Here is a 21,571-nt window from a genome sequence, read left to right on the forward strand (position 1 = left end):
AGGGGGTGGAGGGGGAGGGGGGCTCTGCTCGGCTTCCAGCCGGAGAGTGGGCGTGCACTGGCCGCTGAGGCACCACGCGCTGAGGTGTGCGCACCCCCTCCCCCACCCGTCGTTCGGGTGAGGAAGAGGGAGGGGGTGAATCAAGTAGGCGGCTGGCGAGGGGATGAGGCGGATGGCTGGCCCGTCGCGTATCCGAAAATACAAGCCTACAGAGAACGTAATGGTGGGATGCGCCTGCACTGTGTGTCTGTGTGTGTGTGTGTGTCTCTGCATCCCTCGCATACACTCCCGATAGCAGGGGCGTGCGGGGGTGCGACGAGAACTGAGATGACGAGGGCGAACGAAGGCACGTGGATGATCCGCAGATGGGCGCGCCCCTGTTTCCACACCACGACGCGTGCATGTTGCTTTCGGCCTTGCTTGGCGGCAACGAGCGGAGAGGTGGCGAAGAGAGAAAGGGCAAAGGCCGAGCAAGCGAGCCCATCACACGGGCAACATACATGCACCGCGTTGGCCGTGACCTCTTCGCCGCCGCCTCCCCGCTCTTCCCTCGTTCACTCCTCCCGCTTCGATGCCACATCAGCTGCTGTCTTGTGGGAGGGGATGGGCGTGGAGGAAGGCTGCAGGAATGTCGAGGTGCCATAGAACTGCACCCCATCCTCTCACGCGGAGGCTCGACGCCGGAGGGCGACGTGGCACCCCTACCGGCTGTGCGTGTGCGATGGCGTGACAAATACAGGGAAAAAGAGTCGAGGACGTGAGCGCTGGACTCTGTACGCTGCGACGATCGCTGAGCGGGTGCTTCCTGTGCCCCCCCCCGACCTGCTCCCCTCTCCCCGCCCCTGCCCGCCGCGCACCTCGGCGACAGACGTAAGGGCAACAGCGGGTGATGGAGAAGAGAGGGCACGCCGTAAGGCAAGCAGCAACGTGAAGTGGAGCTTCTTGGCAACCAAAATCGAGGCACCCATGTGCAGACACACACGCGCATGCTATGTGAGCGGATGAGGGGAGCTGAAGACCGTCTTCGACGCCCTACACCATAAGCATCTGCTCGCGCACAGACGAAGAAGGACGGGGAGGAAGAGGGGCCATCAAACACGCTTCTCAAGCACGAAGTGATGAGCACGCAAGAAGATATCGACGCCACGAACGCATCAGCATTATGAATAAGTTGCGAACCAAGTCAGCGCCTATGACAGGGAGCAAGTAAGGAGGCCATTACACACACACACACATACACAGAGGGCGGGGGTCGGGGGCGTTATCGTGGCAGTGAGGTGACTAGGTGGAGGGGCAGGGGGCGCGCATGAAGCTGGTGCTTTCCTGCACGTGCGTCGGTGACCATGGGGCCGCAGGCACCTCTTGGTGGACTGTTCTTCCGCTCCACCCCCCTCCCCCTGTCTGTTCACACGACGACAGCGGTCGGCTCCCTGCACAACAATGCTACCTGCGGGCCGCTGAGCTTTTACGGCGGGTTTACGCCGTCGCCCTTGTCGGATGAGCCTCACGAGCAGTGTGGGGCGGCGCAATGTCCAGCGTCTTTGCCCCCTTCGCCTCCGACACTGGACCGTTGCGTCGCCGCCTCCGCCTCTCCTCCGCGGCGGCTACCTCAGCCGCGATCTCGTCCCGCACCTGCTGCATGCGCACCTGCAGTCCCACCGCGACGTTTCTGCTGGAGTCCCTGTCGAAGTCGATCGGGTAGGCGCCGATGCGGATGTGGACGTCGGCCGGCAGCCCGCCGCACGCCATTCGCGGCGGCCACGTCTTCTCGCTGCCGACAGATACCACGTAGTAGACGCGGAGGCGATGCTCGATGACGGTAGCAAAGGTGCCGTAGCGGAACGGCTGCAGCGTCTCCGGGGTTTTGTTGACGGCGCCCTCAGGGAAGAAGGCGACGCTGCCGCCGAGGCGCAGGTGCCAGCGCATGTGTTGCGACACTATCGCCTGCTTCTCCTTGTCCACGTGGAAGTTACCGTCCTCGCCCGACTTGAAGTGCACGGGGAAGTGCCCGACGCGGTCGAAGACGCCGCCGAAGATCGGGATCTTGCGCAGCGACGACTTCATCAGTGTGCGCATCTGTATTAGGTGCAACATGGGCGTAATGCCGACCATCACGAAGGCATCCCAGAAGGAGGTGTGGTTCAGTGTAAAGGCGGTGCCGGTACGGGCGATGTCGTCCCAGCACCCCGGCTTTCCATGCTCGTTGGCGTCGAACTGCACGTGCATGCGGATCTGTGGGTTGACCCACCACACAGCCTTGAAAACGCAGCCGAAGATGAAGACGCAGATGCTCTGCACACACCGCCGCGGCACCCCGAGGTAGCGGAGCGGGTCGATCAGGTAGACAAGCGCAGAGGATGGAATGATTAGGGCGGTGGAGGAGAGCAGAAACCACTTCTGCATGATCCACTTCGGCACGAGGCGCTGGCGAAGAAGTGTGTAGCCGGTGCCGAGCGCCACGGCCAGCAGGGCGCCCTGCTGTCTGCCCGTCAGGTGCGGCAGCCGTGCGGCCGTCTCATGTACTACGCGAGCCACCGCTGCACCCATCTTTACGGAGAGCGAGGGAATGCACGCGATGCTGCAGGTGTGCGTGTGCCCGTGTTGGTGTCCGCCTCCTATGTACGTACGCGAGAAGGGCAGCAGCAAGGAGCGCAAGATAAAGAGTTGGAGACGAGAAGTGGGAGGGCACATAGTCCGACACACCGACAGAGAGGTGCGAAGGAGGCGTACCGACGGAGCGGGGAGACAGACAGAGCCGAGCGGCGACAAGAGGAGGAGGGCCGCTATAAAGACTCCACGCGCTCGGTCTGCTTTCGTGCAATGAGCGGGGCTCCACGTCACTCTCCCCCCTCAAACGCCTTCCCACGGCCCTGCCACTGGCCCCCTCCCGCTCCCCCCTCTCCGCGTGGTGCCAAGCAGCCGTGGGCGGTGTGAGGGGGGCCCAGGTCGGGGAGACACGCTCCAGCCACGCTGGCACGTCGCCCGCCCATATGGATCGTACAAGCGTGTGCACGGCCGCCGGTCGCTCTGACCTCCCCCTCTAACGCCCTAGGCACCCTGGCCCTGCCACCACGCGAAGTGGCCCGGCGCCGGCGAGGGGATAGGAGGGGGTGGAGGGGGAGGGGGGCTCTGCTCGGCTTCCAGCCGGAGAGTGGGCGTGCACTGGCCGCTGAGGCACCACGCGCTGAGGTGTGCGCATCCCCCACCCCACCCGTCGTTCAGGAGAGGAGGAGGGAGCCTTCTGAGGAAAAGGATGAGCGCGTGTAGCGAGATGGCAACGCGTGTGTGGCAGTGAGCGACGGCAGGAACGGCAAGAGAAGAAAGAGAGATGAAGCACGATACTGACCCGTGTGAGAAAGCGGGAACGCCTTCGTTCGAGGGATCGAGTGGTGGAGGCGATGGCCGTCCCTACGTAATGTGTCCCGTCGTCGAGAGAGCAGATAGGTGCGCGTGCCGTTCGGCCTTCTTTTGTTTTCCTTGGGCTCGCACACGCCCGCACACCCACCCACACACACATGTACATATACATACACATACATGCATATACACCCCCCCACACACACAGAGGCAGCTCGTATCTCCCCTTTCTCGCTTTCTAAATTGTCTCCTCTCGACATGGAGACGCACAAGCGCACCTCTTTTCGCAGTGCACGCAACGATGCTTGCCGACACGCGCGCTGCGGTGGTGTGGGCCCGAGCGAGTCAGCCTCACCCAGCTGGCTGCGGCATGCTCACGGAGGTGGCGCTTGACATGGACGAGGACGAGGAGCGGCGGTCGCTGCTGCAGCTGCTGCTGTGACCTCCGTGGATTTCATTGTAAATGCGCAGCGCGTCCTCGTCGCCGCACGTGGGGCCGAGGGAGCCGAGGTTGCACACATGGCCGCTGCGTGGCGCCTGTGGCCGTGCCGAGTCTTCGGAGAGGACGAAGGCCGCGCTGCTGGCGTTACTTCTGAAGCAGTTCCGCGCCGCTAGGCCAGTGCCTCGCTCGCCCGAAGAGCCGCCCTCATCGTCGTCGCCACCGCTCTCGTCGTCGTCGTCATCCTCGGAAGACATCTCGGCCAGGTGAGGCGGAAACCCCTGCAGTGCCGGCACGAGGCCGCTGCCCACGTGCGCCATTGTTGGAGGTCGTTCGACTTCCTCGCCAGCAGCCACTGCCGCTGGTGTGGCAGCAGCAGTGCTGTCGACCACGGCAGACCTGGTGGACAGCGTCGGATCGAGCCGTGCGGAAGCTAGAGACGGCGTCGTCGTAGTCACTTGTCGCAGCTGTGCCTTAAGCTCCGCCGCTTCGCGAGTTCGGGCGCGCAGGGCCTCAGTGAGGCGTTCGAGTTGCCGCCTATCCTCCTCCACATCCCTGTCAAGAATTGCACCGGCCATCAGGTGCGCCGGCGAAGACACAGGAGGCGCCTCCACAGGAGCGGGAGACGATGCATAGCCACTGCAGGAGCTGGGGGGCGGTGTTGCGATCGGCAGCATGCCCTCATCACCTTCATTGATCGCTGACGGAGTGACAGCGCCATTTTGGTCTGCCGACACGGGATCGGCGTGACAGGGCGCCGACAGTGTGCCCCAACCGCCTTTCAATCGATTAGCAGCGTCGACAACGCCACTCACGCGCGGCGGCGCACTGGACAGACGGCAGAGACGACGCAGCACCGTCACCCAGGCCGAGGCGGAGGTGAGCCCTGCCGCCGTGGAAGCGGGGATGATGAGAAAGGAGAGGGAATCGGCTGACGCGGCGGCACCACAGGCAGCGCCAGGGGCAATGCGGAGACGCAGGCCACCGCCGCACGCCTCACCCGACTCCGCCGCCGGCTCGATGCTGCAGGCGGGGGTGAGAGGGACGACAGGGTATCCATCATCCATGGCGGATGCCTGGGAGTCACTGTCACCGTGCTCTGCTGCGTCGTGGTGTTTACTCGACGGCCGGTCCGTCTCGAAGGAGTGAGGATCATCTTCAGCGTCCTCCGTGAAGTGAAGCTGCGGGCGCGGTGAGAGACACAGCCGGAGTCGTGCACGGTACCGCAGGCTGAGCACGTCGTCGAGCAGCCACACCGGTTGAGACCGCAGCAGCTGCTGTAATACACGCTGATGCACCACGTAGTCACGAAGGGTGAACTCCGGAGAGGGCTCTACCGACGGCGACGGCGACGCAGAAGCGTCGGACATGTCTGAGAGACGTGGAAGGAGGAAGAGGGAAAAGAGATGACCGAACACACACACCCACACACGCACCTCAGCGCGAGCAGCGTCCGTTACAGGCGCGTTTTGCGAGGGGTGAGAGGACGTGCTGAGCTGTCCCGGTGACGAGGCGGCGAGGTCTGTCTACGAATCTGTTCTGTGAGCGCACTTGTGAGTATGCCGGTGTGCTTGGCGCTGCTGTGAGAGAGAGAAGGCGAGGAAAAGAAGGACAGCCAGTGAAGGCGCCAACGCAGAGGAAGGACGGGAGGTGAGCTGGACAGGCCACGATGGGCGAGACGATGCCTCCGCTCGCCCACCCCCTTCTGCCCTAGGTGGCACGTCGTACAGCATGCGGCGATACCCAAGCGCGGTGCTGCCGACATTCCACGAATGATGGGATCCTTTCTTCATGTGTATGGGTGGGTTCAGATGTGTAGCACGGAGAAGAGCGGCGCTACGGGTCGCGTGAGTAGGAGCTACCCATGGCGCTGAGGAAGTTGTCCGATACGTACGGCAAGATGTTGTACAGGAGACTCATGCGGTCCCGCATCACGTTGCTACTCAGCCCCATTCGCGCCTCCGTCACCTCCGCGACCGCCTCCGCCCAGGCCGAGGACGATGCCGAGGCGAGCACATCGCCAAGTCGGTTCGTCTCGACCAGAAGCCGCAGTGAGGTGGTGAGCTCGTCGTTCGTGAGGCGGGCGCTCACGCGCTTGATGTCGTCGGCGGTGACGCGGCTAATGTCTGCCTTGCTGACACGAATCAGGCGCCGCTCCAACGGCAGCGATGCCTCTATGGACGATGACGACCGCGTGTTGGCGGCCGCGGAAGAGAAGGGCCACATGTGGCACGGATTCTTGCCGGCACACGGCCGTGGCTGCTTGTCACCGCAGGCTCAGAAGAAGGGGGTCGAGTATGGGAAAAGGGAGGCACGTTGGGGGGAGGAAGGATAGGGCGCGTAGCGGCGGTCCCTCTGCACGCGCTGCCTGGCAGGATGCCGTCACACACACACACACACACACACACACACACACACACACCATCATCATCATCATTGGCGCGCGCGCCTTCGACAAGCCTCACCAAGACCTTTACGGCGCGTTAAGGTGAGCTTGAACGCAGCGTGAGCGAGTTCGCGACGATGGTGAGGAGCTGTGAGCAGAGGGCACAAGCACCTGAGTGGCAATCGCCGTGGTTCTCGCATCAACGGTCACCCCCCTCCCGCCCCAACACTACCGGGCACGTCGGATCCAACGCCGGATAGTCAACAAGATGACGCATGTGTGGGCTCAACAACAGCAACCCGCGACACCCATCGCTCACGCCGTCGCTCTCGCTTTCGGTTCCCTTGGTCATGGCCAGTCTCAGCTGCAGGATTTTGTAAGCTTCTTGTCCATTATACCGCATCGCAGTACGCACACACACACACACACACGTGTACGCAAGTGCACTGCCTCTTGCACGCACGTTGCCAGCGTCGTTGCCCGCCTGCAGTGCCGCAAAAAGAAGGGGGCTGGCTGGTTGGCTGGTTGGGGGTGATGATGCTACGAGAAAGAAGGAAGCGACGATAGTCGGGCGAAGCAGAGCCACTGTCCGCACACCCCCTCACTGGCGCGCCGCTTCGCCGACCTCGTCACCATCGCCCGGAGCCGCGTCATCGTCGGCGTCCTCGCTCCCGCCGCTGGCGACGCTGTACCACTCTTGCTCCTCCTTGTCTTCGCTCCCGTCGACATCGTACCAATCACGCTGCTCACCGCCAGCCTCGTCGTCTCCAGACCCTTCGCGGGCACCGCCCCAGATGCGGTCTTGGAACTCGCGGCGCACCTCGTACAGCAGATTGCGCACGTACTCGTTCTCTCCGAACGTCTCCAGGTTGCCCCGCAGCATTTGCATGACCCGCTGCACGGTGGCCGGCTGCGCGCCGTCCTCACCAGCCCCTAGACCAAGCGCGGCGGCCTCCTGTGCCATGGCCAGCTCCGCAGCGTCGGGCTCGAGCAGATCGGCAGGAATCGGCGCCACACTCGCGCCCATGACGGAGTCGCGGGTGATGTTGCGGTAGCGTGACTGGCCAACACAGGTGACAGACGACAGCTCGTTGGCATTTTCCTCACTGCTGTCACCGCTGTCGGCAGCACGGACGCCAGTCGCGGGCTCGGAGAGCATACGCCGCACGACATGCCGCAGAAGCGAGATACACTCGCTCAGCTTCCACAGCTCCTCGTGACGGGCCACGAATAAATCGGCCAGGCGGTTGTGCACGGCGGCATCCGCGGCGCTGTCAGGGTGGCCGTCTGCCTGCCACATGAGCTGCTGCCACGCACTTGCCTGAGATGACGACGAGAGCGTTGCTCCTTCGGTGCCACACACCACGTCGACACCACCGAGCGCGTCCACCAGGCGAACCGCCGCCTGTGGAAAGCGCAGCACCGCCGCCGAAAGAAGCTCCACCGCGGACGGGGTGGCCGCCAGGGAAGCACGCTGCGCATCCGTGAGCCCACGGAGCACCTTGGACGGCCGGCACGCACCGCCGCTCACCTCGTCAGAGCGCTGACGCGCCTCCTCGCGTTCAATGAAGTGCTTCGCCAGTGCCCAGCTGAACGCATAGTTTGGAAGGCACAGCACGTCTTCGGCGAGCGTGGCGTCACGCAGCGTCAGCCCCGCAGCCGCCAGCGCCTCCTTCACATCCGCCTCCTCGGACTCGGCGGCAGCACCGCGGCGAGGCTGCCTGCGTGCCGCACGCACTGCAAGGGCGCGGTGGCGCACCTCCAGCAGCCACACCCAACGCTTCGCTCGCAGCGCGGTGTAGTCGAGCAGTAACAACATGCCGCACGGGTCGTCTGGGTCGAGGGAGAGAAGGCAGCGAGTGCGCTCGTAGGCCGTGCGCAGGCAGCCGCGCTTCAGTGCCGCATGCACGCCGCGCTGCAGCACTTGAAAGATGAGCGTGTTGGCGCTGCGGTGGCATGGCAGCTGCCGCGACACCCACGTTCCGGAGAGCGCGAAACGGCGCAGCACGACGCCGACTTGGTACAGCGCCACGTCCAGCAGCTCCATCGCAAAGGCGCTCTCGCCAGTGGCCTCCATCGCGTACACGCACTGCAGCAGGGTCGGAATGTGGTAGACGCGGTTTCGCGCAAGGCAGTCGACGAGGTCTTGCACGCCGCCCAAACGCTCCTGGCACGCCTCCAGCGACGCCTGTGCGCGCTGAAAGGCGTGGGAGGAGCAGACGAGGAGGTAGGCGCGCCACACCTGGCCCCACACGTCGTGCGCCTCTTCGGTGGTGAGGAAAATGCCGAGGGAGTCGTACGGGATCCAGCGATAGCGGTTGGGCGTTGCGAAAGCGCTGTGAACAAACTTCACTGTCATGTGATGTGCGGGGAAGAAGGAGACGCTGCCGGTGTCCCGCACGCGGCCGTCAGCGCGGCGGTGCGGCGTGCGACCGTCGCCGACGTCCTCGACTGCCTCTGCGCCAAACATGCGAATCCGCTCCAGACGCGTGTCGAGCTGATGGGCGTCGCAGGCCATCACGAGTTGAAGAAACGAAGTCTCGCCAGCACCGCCTCCTGTCACCGCACCGCCCGTTGACGGGCCCGTTCCTGTTGAAGATGCTGCGACCAGCACCGACCCACCACCGGGGTGATGCTCCGCTACTGGACTGCCCACGCCACTGCTGCTGGCAGGGTCGACCTGCTCGTTCTGGCGGCGCGCCAATACGGCATCCAGCAGCGCCTCCTCCTCCGCCTGCCGCTGTCGCTGCTGCTGCCGCCGCGACTTCTTCTTCTCCGCCCTCCGCCGCTTTTTAGCGTCTTCGGCGGCGGCGGCGGTCTCCTCCGCACGGGCTGCCGCTTCCTCCATCGGCGTCTTCTTCGAATTCCGCCTTGCTGTACTGCCGTTGGTGTGATCCTCATCTTCGCTCACCTCCTCCCAGTCGTCTGTAGTGACGCTGGTCGACGGCGGCGGTGCTGGAGCAGAGGGTGCTGCCTCGTTAGCATCGATCTTGCCCTTCTTGGGTCGCTCTGATGTACTCGACGAGAGCGTAGGAGGGCCAGCGAGGATGTCAGTCCCTGGCACGTGTGGTGCGGCAGACTCCGTCTTCTTCGACTTCTTCCGTTGGCGGTGGTGGTCCGACTTCCTCACCTGCATCGTCCTCGGCACTGCATCGTCGTCGAAGTCGTCTGCGTCGAGGCCGGTGGCACGATCGACTAGATCCTGCAAGCGGCGCATCTGCCGAGAGGACATGATGATCGGTGCACGCACACGCTTAGGAGAGAAGAGAACAATACGTGCAGAGAGGCGGCCAGGGGGGAGACGACGCGTGTGTGGCCTAGAGATCCTGCTGAGGATGTCCGTGTGCGTGTATGCGTGGAAATGGGATGGGGGGGCTGTGTCGGCAGAGAGGAAGCTGTCCAGAATGCCGATGCGCGGGCACTCGCTCACGCACAAGGGCACAGAGAAGAGCGGCACTGCGCAGCTGATATCCCTTCCTGCAGGAGAGGCGAAGAGAGAAAGACGGAGGGAGGGAGGGAGTGATGGCGCAAGTACAGCATCACCGCGTGCACGTCTGTCTACGTGTGAGGGGCGTGACACACCGAGGTCGGAAAGACAAGATGCGGAAGGGAGGCGGGCAGAGGTGTTCGTTTCCGTGTGTCGCGGCAGAAAAAGGGTGGGGTGGGGGGATGCTCACCCTTCTGTACAGCTGCGGCGTGGCTCACAACTGCGTTGAATGAGGCCGTAGATAGAGAAGGCGCCGTGCTTCTTGTGCTATCCAAGCACACACGTATATGTCTAACGGACAGAGCGCGAATTCCGTCAATCTAGTTCTATGCTCCACAACCAGAGAAGGCACGCGGGTGACGGCACGGAAGGAAACGAGAGGCGTACTGCCCCGCTCTGCCCCCCCCCCTTCCTTCTCCATCCCTGCGGGAGGAGGAGGCATGAGAGCAGTGCTGCGCCACCGTCTGTGTCTGTCTGTCTGACACGAACACACACACACACACACAGACAGACAGACACAGAGAGAGACCCACGCACTTCTTCATTGAGTAGGTTTTTTTTTTGGCGGCTCAGCGAGGGAGCGACAAGGCACGCAGGGACGGCGGCCGCGCTGGAGAGCAGCTTCCATCGACGCTCCCCCGTCCAGTGCTGTAGGAATACCCCGACAGCCCATCCTTCATGGAGGCAGAGCGCCGCGCCTCGTTCCAGAGTTTGCCGTGGGCCGCAACGGCCGAGTGAGAAACCGGCGGACTCGAAGACGACAGCGACCGCTGCGGCCGCAAACGGGGCCACGGTGAGACATTGTATATGTGCTCACCCGCTGCGGCGGCGGTTGCAGCGGACACCGGCGGACTGCAAGATGCGGAGGGGCTGCCCGCTGCGGCAGGCGGCGACGGTTGCGACGGCGTCGGTGGGTTTCTGCTCTGGCTGCGGCCGCTACGCTGACCCGATTGCGGAACCTCCCCTGACGTTCGAGTCTGGACGACAGAGTCGGCGGAAGGGTGCTCCCTGTGTGGCGTGCGTGGGGGCTGATGCTGGTGCTGGTACTGCCGCTGGGGCTGAGCCGCGATGAACGCCCCCAAAGGCGGTGGGGGGCCAAGAGTAACGGCGGACGGCCGTTTCACGTCGCCGCTGCTGCCCCACGTTTGGCAGGACTCGACAGGGACGTCGCCGCCGACGACCCCGTTGCGCGCCGTTGCACCGCCGTACCACACCTCCGTACACGTTATGTCGCGAGGCCGGCGCGTCGTCGTCCGAGGCTGCGTTATGACGGGCGACTTCACGGACGCTAGTACTGCACCTTGCCGCAGGCGCACCACCTCCAGCGCCAACTGTTGCACAGCGGCAACGATGTGCTGGCGTAGAGGTGCGAGAGCAGTTATAGCGGAAGAGTTTGTCGTCTCTAGGGAAGCGCCGCCAAGGTGCGGCGACGATGCTGGCGGCGCCGGTGAAACGGCCGCTGATGACACCACGCTTGGAGAGGTAGCGCCGGCCGTGGAAAGGCGCGCTGATACCAGTGACAGTGCGGTAGTTCGGCCAGTTGTCGTGCGCGTGTGCGAGACCGCACCTGCGAGCTCCTTGCGCACGCCTTTCCTCGTCGGCGTTGCCTCTGCCGACACCATGAACACTTCCTCCACCTCTGGCGCCTCGTCATCGCCACCGAAGAGCTGCTTCTCCGTCGGCAACACGGCACCGTGGAAGTGCGGCGTGCAGGAGCTGTCGCCGACGACTGCAGCATCGACCGAGAGTGGAAAGGGGGGCGCGTGGGCAATGTCGCCGATCGTCTTCAAGGTAGTCCTCTCCACATCCAGGTGTAGCGCAAGCTGTTCTTCGAGTGTTGCGCAGCGGCGCTTGGCAGCCGTCGTCGCCCCAATCGAGGCCCGCAGCTTCGTCTCAAGGCTTGAGATGTGCGCTTCCAGGGATGCTCGCTCCGTCTTCCACGCCTCCGCGGCCGTCCCGCGCGTTTGGCTCTCTTCCTGCTGCTGCTTCAGCAGCTGGACCGCCTCACGGGCGTGGCACGTCTGCAGCTGCGCAAGGGCTGCCTTGTGCTTCTCCTTTAGCTCATCCAGCTCATCCGTAAGAGCTGTCTGCGCCGCTGCGTGATCGCGGAGTGCAGTCGCCTGACGTGCACCCTTGGCCTGCTCTCTCACAAGGGCGGACTCCGCAGCGTCTTTCAGCTGCGCCGCCTCCTCCGCAAGGGCCGCGCTGCGCTCGGCGGCCGCCTTCGCCTCCGCCACCGCGTCCTCGGATGCTCGCTGCTTAGCCGTCACCGCCGCACATGTCGCCTTCAGCTCCGTCAGCTGTGCCTCCAGCTCCTCGCGTACAAGCACAGCCGTCTCAACCTGCGTCTCGCATGCCAGTCGCTGTTTCTCCGCGGCAAGCACCTCGCGGCGAGCAGCCTGCACATCCTCTTCATACTTCTTCATGGAGAGCGTGCGCCACTGGCACTCCGCCTGCGCCTCCTGCAGCGCTGCGTGAGCCCGGTCAAGCTCCGATTTGAGGTAGCGGCAGGCCTGCTCGAGCTTCGCTGCAGTCGCGCCAGATCGGTCAGCACTGCCCCTGGTGCCTGCGGGAGCGACGTCACCCCCAGGCGATGACTTCCGCCTCTGTGAGGGGAGAGACGAGACGCACCGGTGGAGCTCGCGCAACAGGAGAACCGCTTGCTTGCTTTGGTGGCGCAGCTCGTGCGAAATGCGGCTCGCGGAGGTGCTGCCCTTCACATTGTTTGCCGGTGCCGCCCGGGTCGCCACACATGCTGACTGGGGCGGCGACGACGTCCGCGCACGCCGCTGGCCAGGCGTCGCCGCGGGTGGAGGGAGTGATGATGCGCGGTGGGTGCGTGGCTTCGGGGATGCGGTGCTGCAGTGCTCCTCCCTCGCGGTCACCGCTGCACGCGAGAAAAGACGCCCACTTTGTGCGTCATCGTCGTCTTCCGAAGACGACAGCTCCAGCGTGCGCGTCGCCGAGCTTGAGCGCGAGTGCGACTGCAAAATCGCGGAGCAGCTACGCAGATCATCCGCGTTCTCATCGTGGTCGTCCTCGTACACAAGCGTGCTGTTCATGTGATCTCTGCGCCAATTGGCAGGAAATTGGCGACGGCTGCGTGAGGAGAGTGCGGGGGACGGCGGCCTGACACGTCCCGCACCGTCGGTCCTGGAGAAAAGGCGTTGCTTCACGGTGAACAGCACATCCTGTAACGACTGCACCACACGTCCCTGGTCCTTTGAAGCCGCCTGCAGCGTGTGCCGCGCCACCTTCACCTCATCCTTGAGCGCTTCCCTCTGCTGCTGAAGTTCGGTGACGCGGTGCATGCGCCGTCGACTGTCGTCCGTCTGCCGTTGCAGTGCGTCACGCGCGCTCGTCAGGGCTGCCTCAGCCTTCTCCTTCTCCGTAGTCACCGCACGCACCTCCGCCTCCTGCCGGTCAGCGGCCTCACGCAGCCGTGCGGCCTGCTCTGCGATGGTAGCGTCCCGCTCACGCAGGGCACCCTCCATCGAGGCCATGTTCCGCGCCAGCTGATGCATCCGAAGATGGATGTCGGCGTACTCGTCCTCCGTTTCGGCAGACGCCTTCGCGGCGCGCTCTCGCAGCGCGGCGAGCTCGTCGTCCTGCGCCGCCACGCGTGCTTCCATCTCCTGTAGCTCCTTGCGCGCCTGGTGAAGCTGCGCCTCGAGCGTGTCCTGATGTTTCTCATAGCGTGCGCGCTGCGCCTCCCAATCAGCCCCCGCTGCCTTCACGAGCATGCGCTGCTCCTCCTCCTGCCGCTGCTGCTGCTGCTGCGCATCTCTTGCGTGGCACAACTCCACCTCCAGCCGCTTCATGGAGTCCTGCTGCGCCTGCTGCGTCTGGCGCGCCTTCTGCAGCGCGTGTTTCAGCTCCTCGCACTCCCCTGCTGCCTCGGTGAGTTTCTCCTGCAACGTCACCCGGTCCGCGCACACGGTGTTGTAGGCCTCGACAAGGTCGGCGTAGCGGCTTGCCTGTTCCTCGACCTCCTTACTGACCTGCCGAAGCACCGCCTCCTCCTCGGCATCTCGCTCCTTCTCGTAGCGGCGCAGAGCTGCGGCGACAACGGCTTCCATCTCCGCATGCGTCACGAGGACCGCCGCGCCAGCCTCGTCATCATCATCATCATCATCATCTCCTGCCCTCTCTTCCGGCGCCCGCTCCTTCTCCGCAGCGATGTTGTCATGAGGGCTGCCCTTCGCAGCAGACTGTGGCGTCGACGACACCGGGGTGGGAGCGTGGGAGCCCATAGAAGGCGTTTCGACTGCTGGAGGCAGCGGCTGCCGGGCAGCCTCCACATCGGCGTAGAGGCTGCGAGACGGTGAAGCAGGGGCGAGCGTCGTGGCAACTGATGGAGACGGCGCCGTGAAGGCATCCCCATCCCAGCCAGCATCGGCTTCGTGGTCGTCGAGGCCACTCTTGTCGTGCACTGCGTCTTCTCTGTACCGCTGGCGATGAGGAGGGTGCGCAGCAGGTGGCCGCAGCATCGCCCCAGACGCGGGGGTGGGCGGGCGGTCACGATGCCGATGAGGGCGACGAGACTTGGCGGAAGATCGAAGCTGTAAAGGCGCCTCCCGCGCGTCCTTACCGCGCGGTGACAAGAAATCCAGCGCGCTGGGCTCTGCGCGCGAGTGCACCATGGTGGCCGACGCCGCGCCGGCGGATGCAGCAGCACCAGCGGCAGATGGCGCGCTTGCCAAGATACTCCGCACGGTAGAGTGTGCCTGTGACGACGCCGACGTAGCGGCAGGAGCCGTGGCGTAGGTGACGGAAAAGGATGAGGCAGGGGCCGCGGCTGGACGCTTCGCGGAGCTTCCGCTAGTTGGCGAACGGAGTCCTACTAGCTCTGGGGAAGTGGTGTCCATCAGCATCTCGAGAGCAGAGCGTACAACGCGGCGGCCGGAGTTTCTGCCGCCGCTGCCGCTGTGCCCTGTCCCAGCAGCCGCGGCGGTGGTCGATGACGTGCGACTCGGAGTGGTGAAGGCTGACATGAAGCAAGCAGTAAAGAGGACTCTCTTACTGTGTCTTTGTGTGTGCGTGCGTGCGAGGGCGTAGCTGGCACGGAGCTACACTGAGAACTGTAGGAGCTGCAGTAGTGGTACAACTGCATGTATCAGTGGTCTATCGGTGTGCTTCGAACTGGCTGGAAGTTGTGTACGCTTGCGTATATGCATGTATGTGTGCGTGTGTCTACTGAGGTTTCCATGTACTTTTTGGAGAGCCCGAGTGAGGCAGTGTTTTCCTCTGCGCCTCTGACGGGCACACACTGGCGATCTCCTCTCCCCGGTGCCCTTTCGCGCGCCGTGCTTCCCTTCCCGGTCGGTGCAGCTGCTCCTGAGGCCGGTGCTGGCGTTGTGCGCGTGCGTGTGTGATGGAGGGAGAGCAGACCATACGCAATGGAGCAAAGGACAACAAGGGTGGGTGGGTGTGGTGTGTGTGTGTGTGCGAGGGGTAGGTTGGAGGGGTGTAGAGGCGGACCGCCGGAGAGGCCGCGGGGACACGCGCATGATACATTCATCGACATGCGGCGAGCATCAGCGAAAGAGAGGAAGCACCGCGGTCGCCTGCGTGTTTCGAGGCCGGCCACACGACCACCAGCGGCACCGCCTGCCTCGCTCCCGCCGCCATCGCCGCATCCCCAGTGCCGCACGTCGGTGTGCATGTTCGAGGCTGCCTGTCAGTCGCAGAAACAGGAAGGATGGCGGGGTCGCGTGTGTGGCGCTTCGTTTTTGTCTCGCACCTCACCTCAACGGTGATCGCATCGGCAGCCGCTAAATACGGCGGATGGGGAGGGTCAGGTACTGTGCAACTTGCTCGCAGCGAGGAAAGCAGAAAAGCGTGCGTTCTCGTTCGAGTGTGTGCGTTAGGGCAGGGTGTGGGGGGGTGAGCAGCAGGGGGTGCAGGACGGTGTTGGCACACTCACCTTTGAGAACGCTCCCCCCTCTTTCCCCCTCCACACACACAGAGGGCAAAAACACTGAGGCCGCCTCCGTCCACGCGATGCAGCGCTTCCACGCTCGTATTCGCTCTGGAAAAGATGGAGGCCGAGGGGGGCGGAGGCCTCCGTCAGGGGAACGATACGCTGTTCGTGCTCCCACGCCCCATCGAGGGCGCACGCGTGCGCATGTACGAGCGCGTGCAAAAACACGGGCGCTGAGGAGAGTCATGTATGGGGCGGCGGCGCCTCTGACGGAAATGGGACGTCGATGGCGACAGTGTAGCCCATCTAGATAGGCCTGCATGTACCGCTGTGTGGGTGCCTGTGAGCGGCTCCGTAGTGGAAGAAAAGGAGGCGGGAGCATCCCTTACGCGCATCGGCAAGCGACCGATACACTCCGCCCCCGATCCAGGGCCGTTTCGAAACAGTAACAGTAGTGGCAGCCGCTGCAGCTACGGAGATACTGAACGCACGTCTAAGAGAAAGAAGAGCTAGAGGTGCTGCGCATGCCTCTATTATTTGGCCACCGCCTCCCCCCTGCCCCTCCGCTCTCTGTCTGCTACGGACTGCCGGCTCTCTCGCTCTCATACCGCGCGAGAGCTAAGCGGATGATAATGGCGGATCATCTTGTTGATCGCCCTCACGTACTCCTCCTCCACATATGCGCGTTTCGAGGCCTCTTCCTGCACAACGGCCTGTCTGGCCTCCTCCAGCACACGCCGGCTCTGCAGCCACTCCTTCTTAAACTGTGCCACGCATAGGAGCTGATCGTCCAGATCGCCTGACATGATGTCGATCAGTTTGAGCCGTGCCTTGGCCTCCCGCCGCTCGCACTCCAGGCGGATAACGCGCTCCGTTTTGAAGAAGTGGTGCAGTGCCACCTCCTCCGCCTGTTGTTGCCTTGATCGGGACATGACTGGATGGAGGGGGGTGGTGGTGGTGTCAAGAGAGGGAGGAGAGCAGGACGCGATGAACGCTGTCTGAAGAAGTTCGCAGATGTGATGGATATGTGTACCTGCGTTGGAGTTGATACCACCGCCGCCCCTGGCACAGGTGAGCCTATGGCACTCAACAGCAACACCGGTGGCGATCAGTTGCGACACCGTCGCACGCAGCGCGTGCGTGAGGGAGTCACACGTCAGCGTGTCCACGTATGCCACACAACAAAGGAGGGGGGAAGAGCGGAGACGACGACGGAGTGGAGTGCGTCGCGGGGCATGTGCCCATTCGAGACAAAGACGGGCGCATATGGCACGTGATTGCGCAGCTGATGATGCGCAGGCCTCTGTGTCCTTCACGTACAGTACACCCAACGGGGACAGAAAGGGAGGAGACGCTGAGACAGGCAAGAATAGATAAAACGACGTCCCACACCGGCGTCATCAGGCGACTACCGTAACAGCCATCAAGACGACGGATGGAGGGGCCGTTGCTTCAAGCAAGGACGCTTTACAGCAGACTTTCTCGATGTGCGGATGGGTCCGCTGCACCGCCACCGTTCGCGCGGTGGTGCCTTGCCCACCTTACTCTGCTGGGGCCATTGGCGTCGGTCGGGCACGGCAGAGCAGCTTCACATCGAGGCTGGCAATGCAGCCCACCACTGCATTCAGAGAGGATGGCACGGAACTGCGGCGAGCAGCGGCGTCATGAGATGGCGTGCTTGTTGTCCTGCGTGGCCGCGCCGCCGCAGCGTCCTCGTCCGCATCGACGCGGCCGTGCGGCTGGAGGCCGTGCATGCCGTCCACACATGCGCGGTACGTGCGAAAGCCGAGGCAGTAGCAGATGCCATGCACCGTGAGCTTCCCCATGTCCTGCAGAACTGCGACGGCACCACAGTAGACGCACAGGCAAGCGGCAAAGATGGGGCGTGCGTCGATGGCCCAGGTCATGTACAGCCCGTACACCACGGCGAGGGCGAGTACAACGCGCAGGCGCGAGCGTCGCCAGAAGCGCCACCCCGCCCGCACCGGCGAGGCGCAGCTCATCGTCAGGAATAGGTTCAGGTAGAGGATGTAGAACGTGAGAATGCCGCCCAGGCGCTCCTCAGTGATGACCGGCAGCATGCTGGGTGAGACAAGTGGCCACCAGCCACGTCCGTCACAGGCAAGGCCGCCAGCGATGCCGAGGGCGACGCCGCCGACGAGACCGATAAAAGCCATCGTGGACGCCTGCAGCAGCGCCACGCGGTAGCTGAGAGAGCAGGGTGCCGCGGTCCAGTAAGTGTCGTCGCCAGCCTCTGTAGACACCCACATTAGCGTCAGTCCGTTGATGTAGACCAGTGTCAATACGTGAAGGCCACTCGGTGGAAGCCCTAGTCCGACCTCGTTCGAGGATTCGCCGGCGCAGCGCCGCGGAACCGCCACCGCCAAGGCGGCACCGAGCACCGACAGCTGCAGTGCCGCCGCTGTTACCCAAAAGAAAACGGAGTAGATGGTGCCGAAGAGTTCGCGGCTGACGACAAGCAGTTCCACCACGGCGCCGAGGTGATCGGAGGTGAGGGCGATGTCCGCACCCCACAGCGCTCCCCGTGCCGCGGCTTGGCCCTGCTCGGCCGAAAGAAGCGCAATGCCGACATCCGAAAGGCGCGCCGCTGCGGCGTCGTTCACCCCGTCGCCCAGCACAGCTACGACGCGGCCTGACTGCTGAAGCGCACGCACGAGCGCTGCCTTCTGGCGAGGCTGCATCTCTGCATACGCGCGGCAGGCGGCGTACTCGCTCGCAGAGTTCGCAGCGGCGCTCAGGTCGACTGTCACACTCATCGCAGACGCTGGAGAGCGGTGCTCTGCTTCCCACAACCTCAGAGGTGGCACGTCGCGCCCGCACATCACCTCGGATTTTAGCTGCACCGCCTCGGCCGCGGCGGCGACAGCCCGGTGCTCATCGCCGGAGATCAGCGTCACGGCAACACCAAGTCGACTACAATCCGAGACCAACGGGGCCGCGTCGCTGCGCAGTGGGTCAGCGAACGTCAGAAGTCCTGCTAACCGCCAAGGGTCATCGCCCTCGGCAACGGCCACCGCCACACATCGCAGACCGCTTTGGCTCCAGGCAAACACCAGACGCTGCGCCTCAACGCATGCGGCGGCAGACTCTGGATGCTGGACGAGCGCCAAGACGGAGCGAAGCCGCCCTTCGGTGACTCGAAGAAGCGTCCCGTCACGCCGGCGCAGCAGGGCGGAGCTGCGATGCTCTCCCTCGTGCTCTACGTAGTCCAGCTGCGTGTACTCGTCACAGGCGTCCAGGTCCGCGCTGCGCAGCACAGCCCGCTTCGTCGCGTGCAGACTTGGCTGCCGCCACCGGCACGCCAGCGCCATCAGCTGTACCACGGCTGCACGCGACGGGTACCCTGCTAAGTAGGCGCGATGATGTGCCGCGAGGGTGCAGTGACCAGAGGACAGGGTGCCTGTCTTGTCCACCAGCAGCATGTCAACCGATGCAAGTGAGAGGAGGGCGCGGAGGCGCAAGAGGACGGCCTGAGAACGCTGCATGGCCGCCGACGCACCTCGCGACACTGCCACATACACGGCGAGATCAAAGTCAAGCGGAGTGCACAGCAGCGCAAGCAGCGTCGTCTCCCGTGCCACCTTCCACACTGAGTAGCCGTCCCACCCACTGAGAGCCCCGAACAGCACCACCTCGGCCGTCACCGCTACGGCAGCTACAAGGAAGTATGTGCCGGCGTAGGCTCGGCTGAGCCGCTGCCGCTCCTCAAAGCCGTGCGGCAGGCGCTCTACGAGCTCGATGGTCTGACCCACGAACGTTTCTGGCCCTGTGTAGCGCACCACAGCATCTGCAGCCCCGTCCACCACCTTGGTGCCGGCGATCAGGAGCTGGCCCGCGGTGACAGCCTCAGTGCGGGTGCGCCCCGTCACGTCTGACATATCGATCAGCACGGACCCGCTGTAGAGAGAGCAGTCAGCGAACACCACGGACCCTGCAACAAGCTGGACAAGGTCACCAGGGACCAGCTGCGCTGACCCCACCATTGCCCATGTTTCCTCTCGGTAGGCAACCGCGCGACCCGGTAAGAGGCACCGCTGGAGGCGCCGCACCCGTGCGCGGTCCACCAGCGCCGTCGTCACCAGCACCGCGACTTGCATCACCACGAGCCACGCCAGGGTAAACCACAGGCAGTGGCTGCCGCCGAAGACCTCGTAGACGAACGCCCCAGCAGCGACGAGGGCCGTGCTGGGAGAAAGCAACGCGCCTACAACAATGCGATGGAGCGGTGCCACCGTCAGTCGCACCTCGTTCATGCCGAACCGCTGGCGGGCTTCGTAGACGGCGGTCGAGTCGAGCGCGCGCGGCGGTGCACGCACACTGTTCAGTGGGAGCCACGACTCCGGAGCGCCAACGCTGCCGTCTACCGGTGACGCGGCAGCCGAGTTAGAGCTCATCCTCGAAATTGGGGGGGGGGAGGGGGAGCGGGAGGGGGAGGGGGCGACGCTGTGTGGGGGTACGTCAGTTGCTGGGGGAGGGGTGGGAGTTGGACAGCACAGCGGGCACCGAAAACACGCAGTGGACGCAGCGACTACCCCACTTGCTTGTTTGTGCACGTGTGTGTAAGCGGGCAGGCAAAAGAAAGGTGAAGTGCGCGTGTGCGCGCATCCTCCACTTCTCCCCGCGCTTCTCTTTAACCACCGCCACCTTCACACTCACAGTAGTCTATACGGAAGACACAAAAGCATGCTGCAACGTGTGCGTGTGCGTATGTGCTGCTAATCCACCGTGCGACGTGTAACCGAATCCGAGTCAGGAGTCGCCGTTGTATCCCTCTGCTCCTTGAGTTCGACGACGTGCATGCATGCATGTGTGCGCGTGTGTGTGTTCGAAAGAGAGACGGTGTGCATCAAGGCGGCGATACGATGGCGTGCACAGCACGAGTGACAGAGATGGGCGAGACAGAGAGACAGGAAGGGCGTAATAAGAGGGAAGGTGCGCGGACTTCTTGCATCGGCACACACACACACAGCACACATGACAGCTCACTGCAGCATACGCGCTCAGCGGAGTCGGCCATGACGCTGCTGGGTGTTGAAGAACAGACGTCCTACACCCGTCCGCCCATGTACCTCTCGAACACACTGCCACCGCACCTGCGAAGAAGGAAAGAACGCACGTCACGCGCAACACGACGCATATGCCCCCTCCCCCCTCCGCCCACTCCTCTGCACGAACGTGTGCTGGCTGGGGAAGGGGGTGGGACGGTGCATGCGTGGTGCGCGCAGAAAACGCATTCCACCCATTTGCGTGTGGCTCCGGTCGCAACCCGTTGTACTGGTAAGCGTGGTTGTGTGCGTGTGTGTGTGTGTGCCGTTACGTGTTGTTGGCTCTTCCCCTGCCTTCGTCTCCTTCATCGGCCCAGCTTTGGGGTTGGACGACGAGGAAAATCATACAAAATGGGGTGGAGGCTTGGGGGTGCGGCGTCCGCAAACTGCGGAAGAGATAAAAACGTGTGGAACGTGTGCATGCGGAGTGGTGTTGGTGGTGGTGATAGTGACGGTGACGGTGTGTGTGTGTCTGTGTCTGTGTCTGTCCCTGTACGTGTGTGCCTGTGCCTGCACCTCCTCCGTCGCCTCTATCTACTGGGCACGTCTCTGGTGTGTGTGGTTCTTGCTACAGAGCTTCCACACGCACACACGCGCGCACTGCCCCTCTCTCTCGTTGCACGGTATGGCTTTCCATGAAGCGGTTCTCGCTCACGTACATCTAAGTGCACGTGGTCGGCCACATCACGCACAGCCGCATGCGACAGCAGAGAGGGGGGTGAGAGAAGGCGGCAGCCGGAGAAACACAGAGAGAGCCGAGAGCCGACATGATACGTGCACATCCCCATCTACCAACGAACAAGCGAACCAATCCTGCGCGCATGCACGCGCGCACCTGCCGAGAGACTCGGCTACACACACAAAAATGGGATAGAAAAGCGAACAGTTTGGCGTCTAACATTACAGAAACAAG

The 21,571-nt window shown here is 63.8% G+C and overlaps 8 protein-coding genes across 8 annotated transcripts; all 8 read right to left on the reverse strand.

Moving 5' to 3' along the window:
• Positions 1-1,476: 1,476 nt before the first annotated feature.
• Positions 1,477-2,547, reverse strand: LDBPK_041050 (acyltransferase-like protein, copy 2; the record flags this gene model as incomplete). Its single annotated transcript, XM_003858119.1, has 1 exon — positions 1,477-2,547. One exon carries the CDS (start codon positions 2,545-2,547, stop codon positions 1,477-1,479), a length of 1,071 nt encoding a protein of 356 aa, XP_003858167.1.
• Positions 2,548-3,708: 1,161 nt separating this feature from the next.
• LDBPK_041060 (hypothetical protein) lies at positions 3,709-5,166 on the reverse strand (the record flags this gene model as incomplete). The annotated part of the gene is made up of 1 exon (XM_003858120.1): positions 3,709-5,166. The coding sequence occupies one exon, from the start codon at positions 5,164-5,166 to the stop codon at positions 3,709-3,711; it is 1,458 nt and encodes a 485-aa protein (XP_003858168.1).
• A 466-nt stretch (positions 5,167-5,632) lies between these two features.
• LDBPK_041070 (hypothetical protein, conserved) lies at positions 5,633-6,022 on the reverse strand (the record flags this gene model as incomplete). The annotated part of the gene is made up of 1 exon (XM_003858121.1): positions 5,633-6,022. One exon carries the CDS (start codon positions 6,020-6,022, stop codon positions 5,633-5,635), a length of 390 nt encoding a protein of 129 aa, XP_003858169.1.
• A 761-nt stretch (positions 6,023-6,783) lies between these two features.
• On the reverse strand, positions 6,784-9,414 carry LDBPK_041080 (hypothetical protein, conserved; the record flags this gene model as incomplete). The annotated part of the gene is made up of 1 exon (XM_003858122.1): positions 6,784-9,414. One exon carries the CDS (start codon positions 9,412-9,414, stop codon positions 6,784-6,786), a length of 2,631 nt encoding a protein of 876 aa, XP_003858170.1.
• Positions 9,415-9,883: 469 nt separating this feature from the next.
• Positions 9,884-10,111, reverse strand: LDBPK_041090 (hypothetical protein, conserved; the record flags this gene model as incomplete). The annotated part of the gene is made up of 1 exon (XM_003858123.1): positions 9,884-10,111. The coding sequence occupies one exon, from the start codon at positions 10,109-10,111 to the stop codon at positions 9,884-9,886; it is 228 nt and encodes a 75-aa protein (XP_003858171.1).
• Positions 10,112-10,238: 127 nt separating this feature from the next.
• On the reverse strand, positions 10,239-14,159 carry LDBPK_041100 (hypothetical protein, conserved; the record flags this gene model as incomplete). The annotated part of the gene is made up of 1 exon (XM_003858124.1): positions 10,239-14,159. The coding sequence occupies one exon, from the start codon at positions 14,157-14,159 to the stop codon at positions 10,239-10,241; it is 3,921 nt and encodes a 1,306-aa protein (XP_003858172.1).
• Positions 14,160-16,194: 2,035 nt separating this feature from the next.
• LDBPK_041110 (hypothetical protein, conserved) lies at positions 16,195-16,524 on the reverse strand (the record flags this gene model as incomplete). The annotated part of the gene is made up of 1 exon (XM_003858125.1): positions 16,195-16,524. The coding sequence occupies one exon, from the start codon at positions 16,522-16,524 to the stop codon at positions 16,195-16,197; it is 330 nt and encodes a 109-aa protein (XP_003858173.1).
• A 609-nt stretch (positions 16,525-17,133) lies between these two features.
• LDBPK_041120 (proton motive ATPase, putative) lies at positions 17,134-20,007 on the reverse strand (the record flags this gene model as incomplete). The annotated part of the gene is made up of 1 exon (XM_003858126.1): positions 17,134-20,007. The coding sequence occupies one exon, from the start codon at positions 20,005-20,007 to the stop codon at positions 17,134-17,136; it is 2,874 nt and encodes a 957-aa protein (XP_003858174.1).
• Between the last annotated feature and the right edge of the window lie 1,564 nt (positions 20,008-21,571).

The sequence above is a fragment of the Leishmania donovani genome, chromosome 4, assembly GCF_000227135.1.
Source record: "Leishmania donovani BPK282A1 complete genome, chromosome 4".
Taxonomy (NCBI): Eukaryota; Euglenozoa; class Kinetoplastea; order Trypanosomatida; family Trypanosomatidae; genus Leishmania; species Leishmania donovani.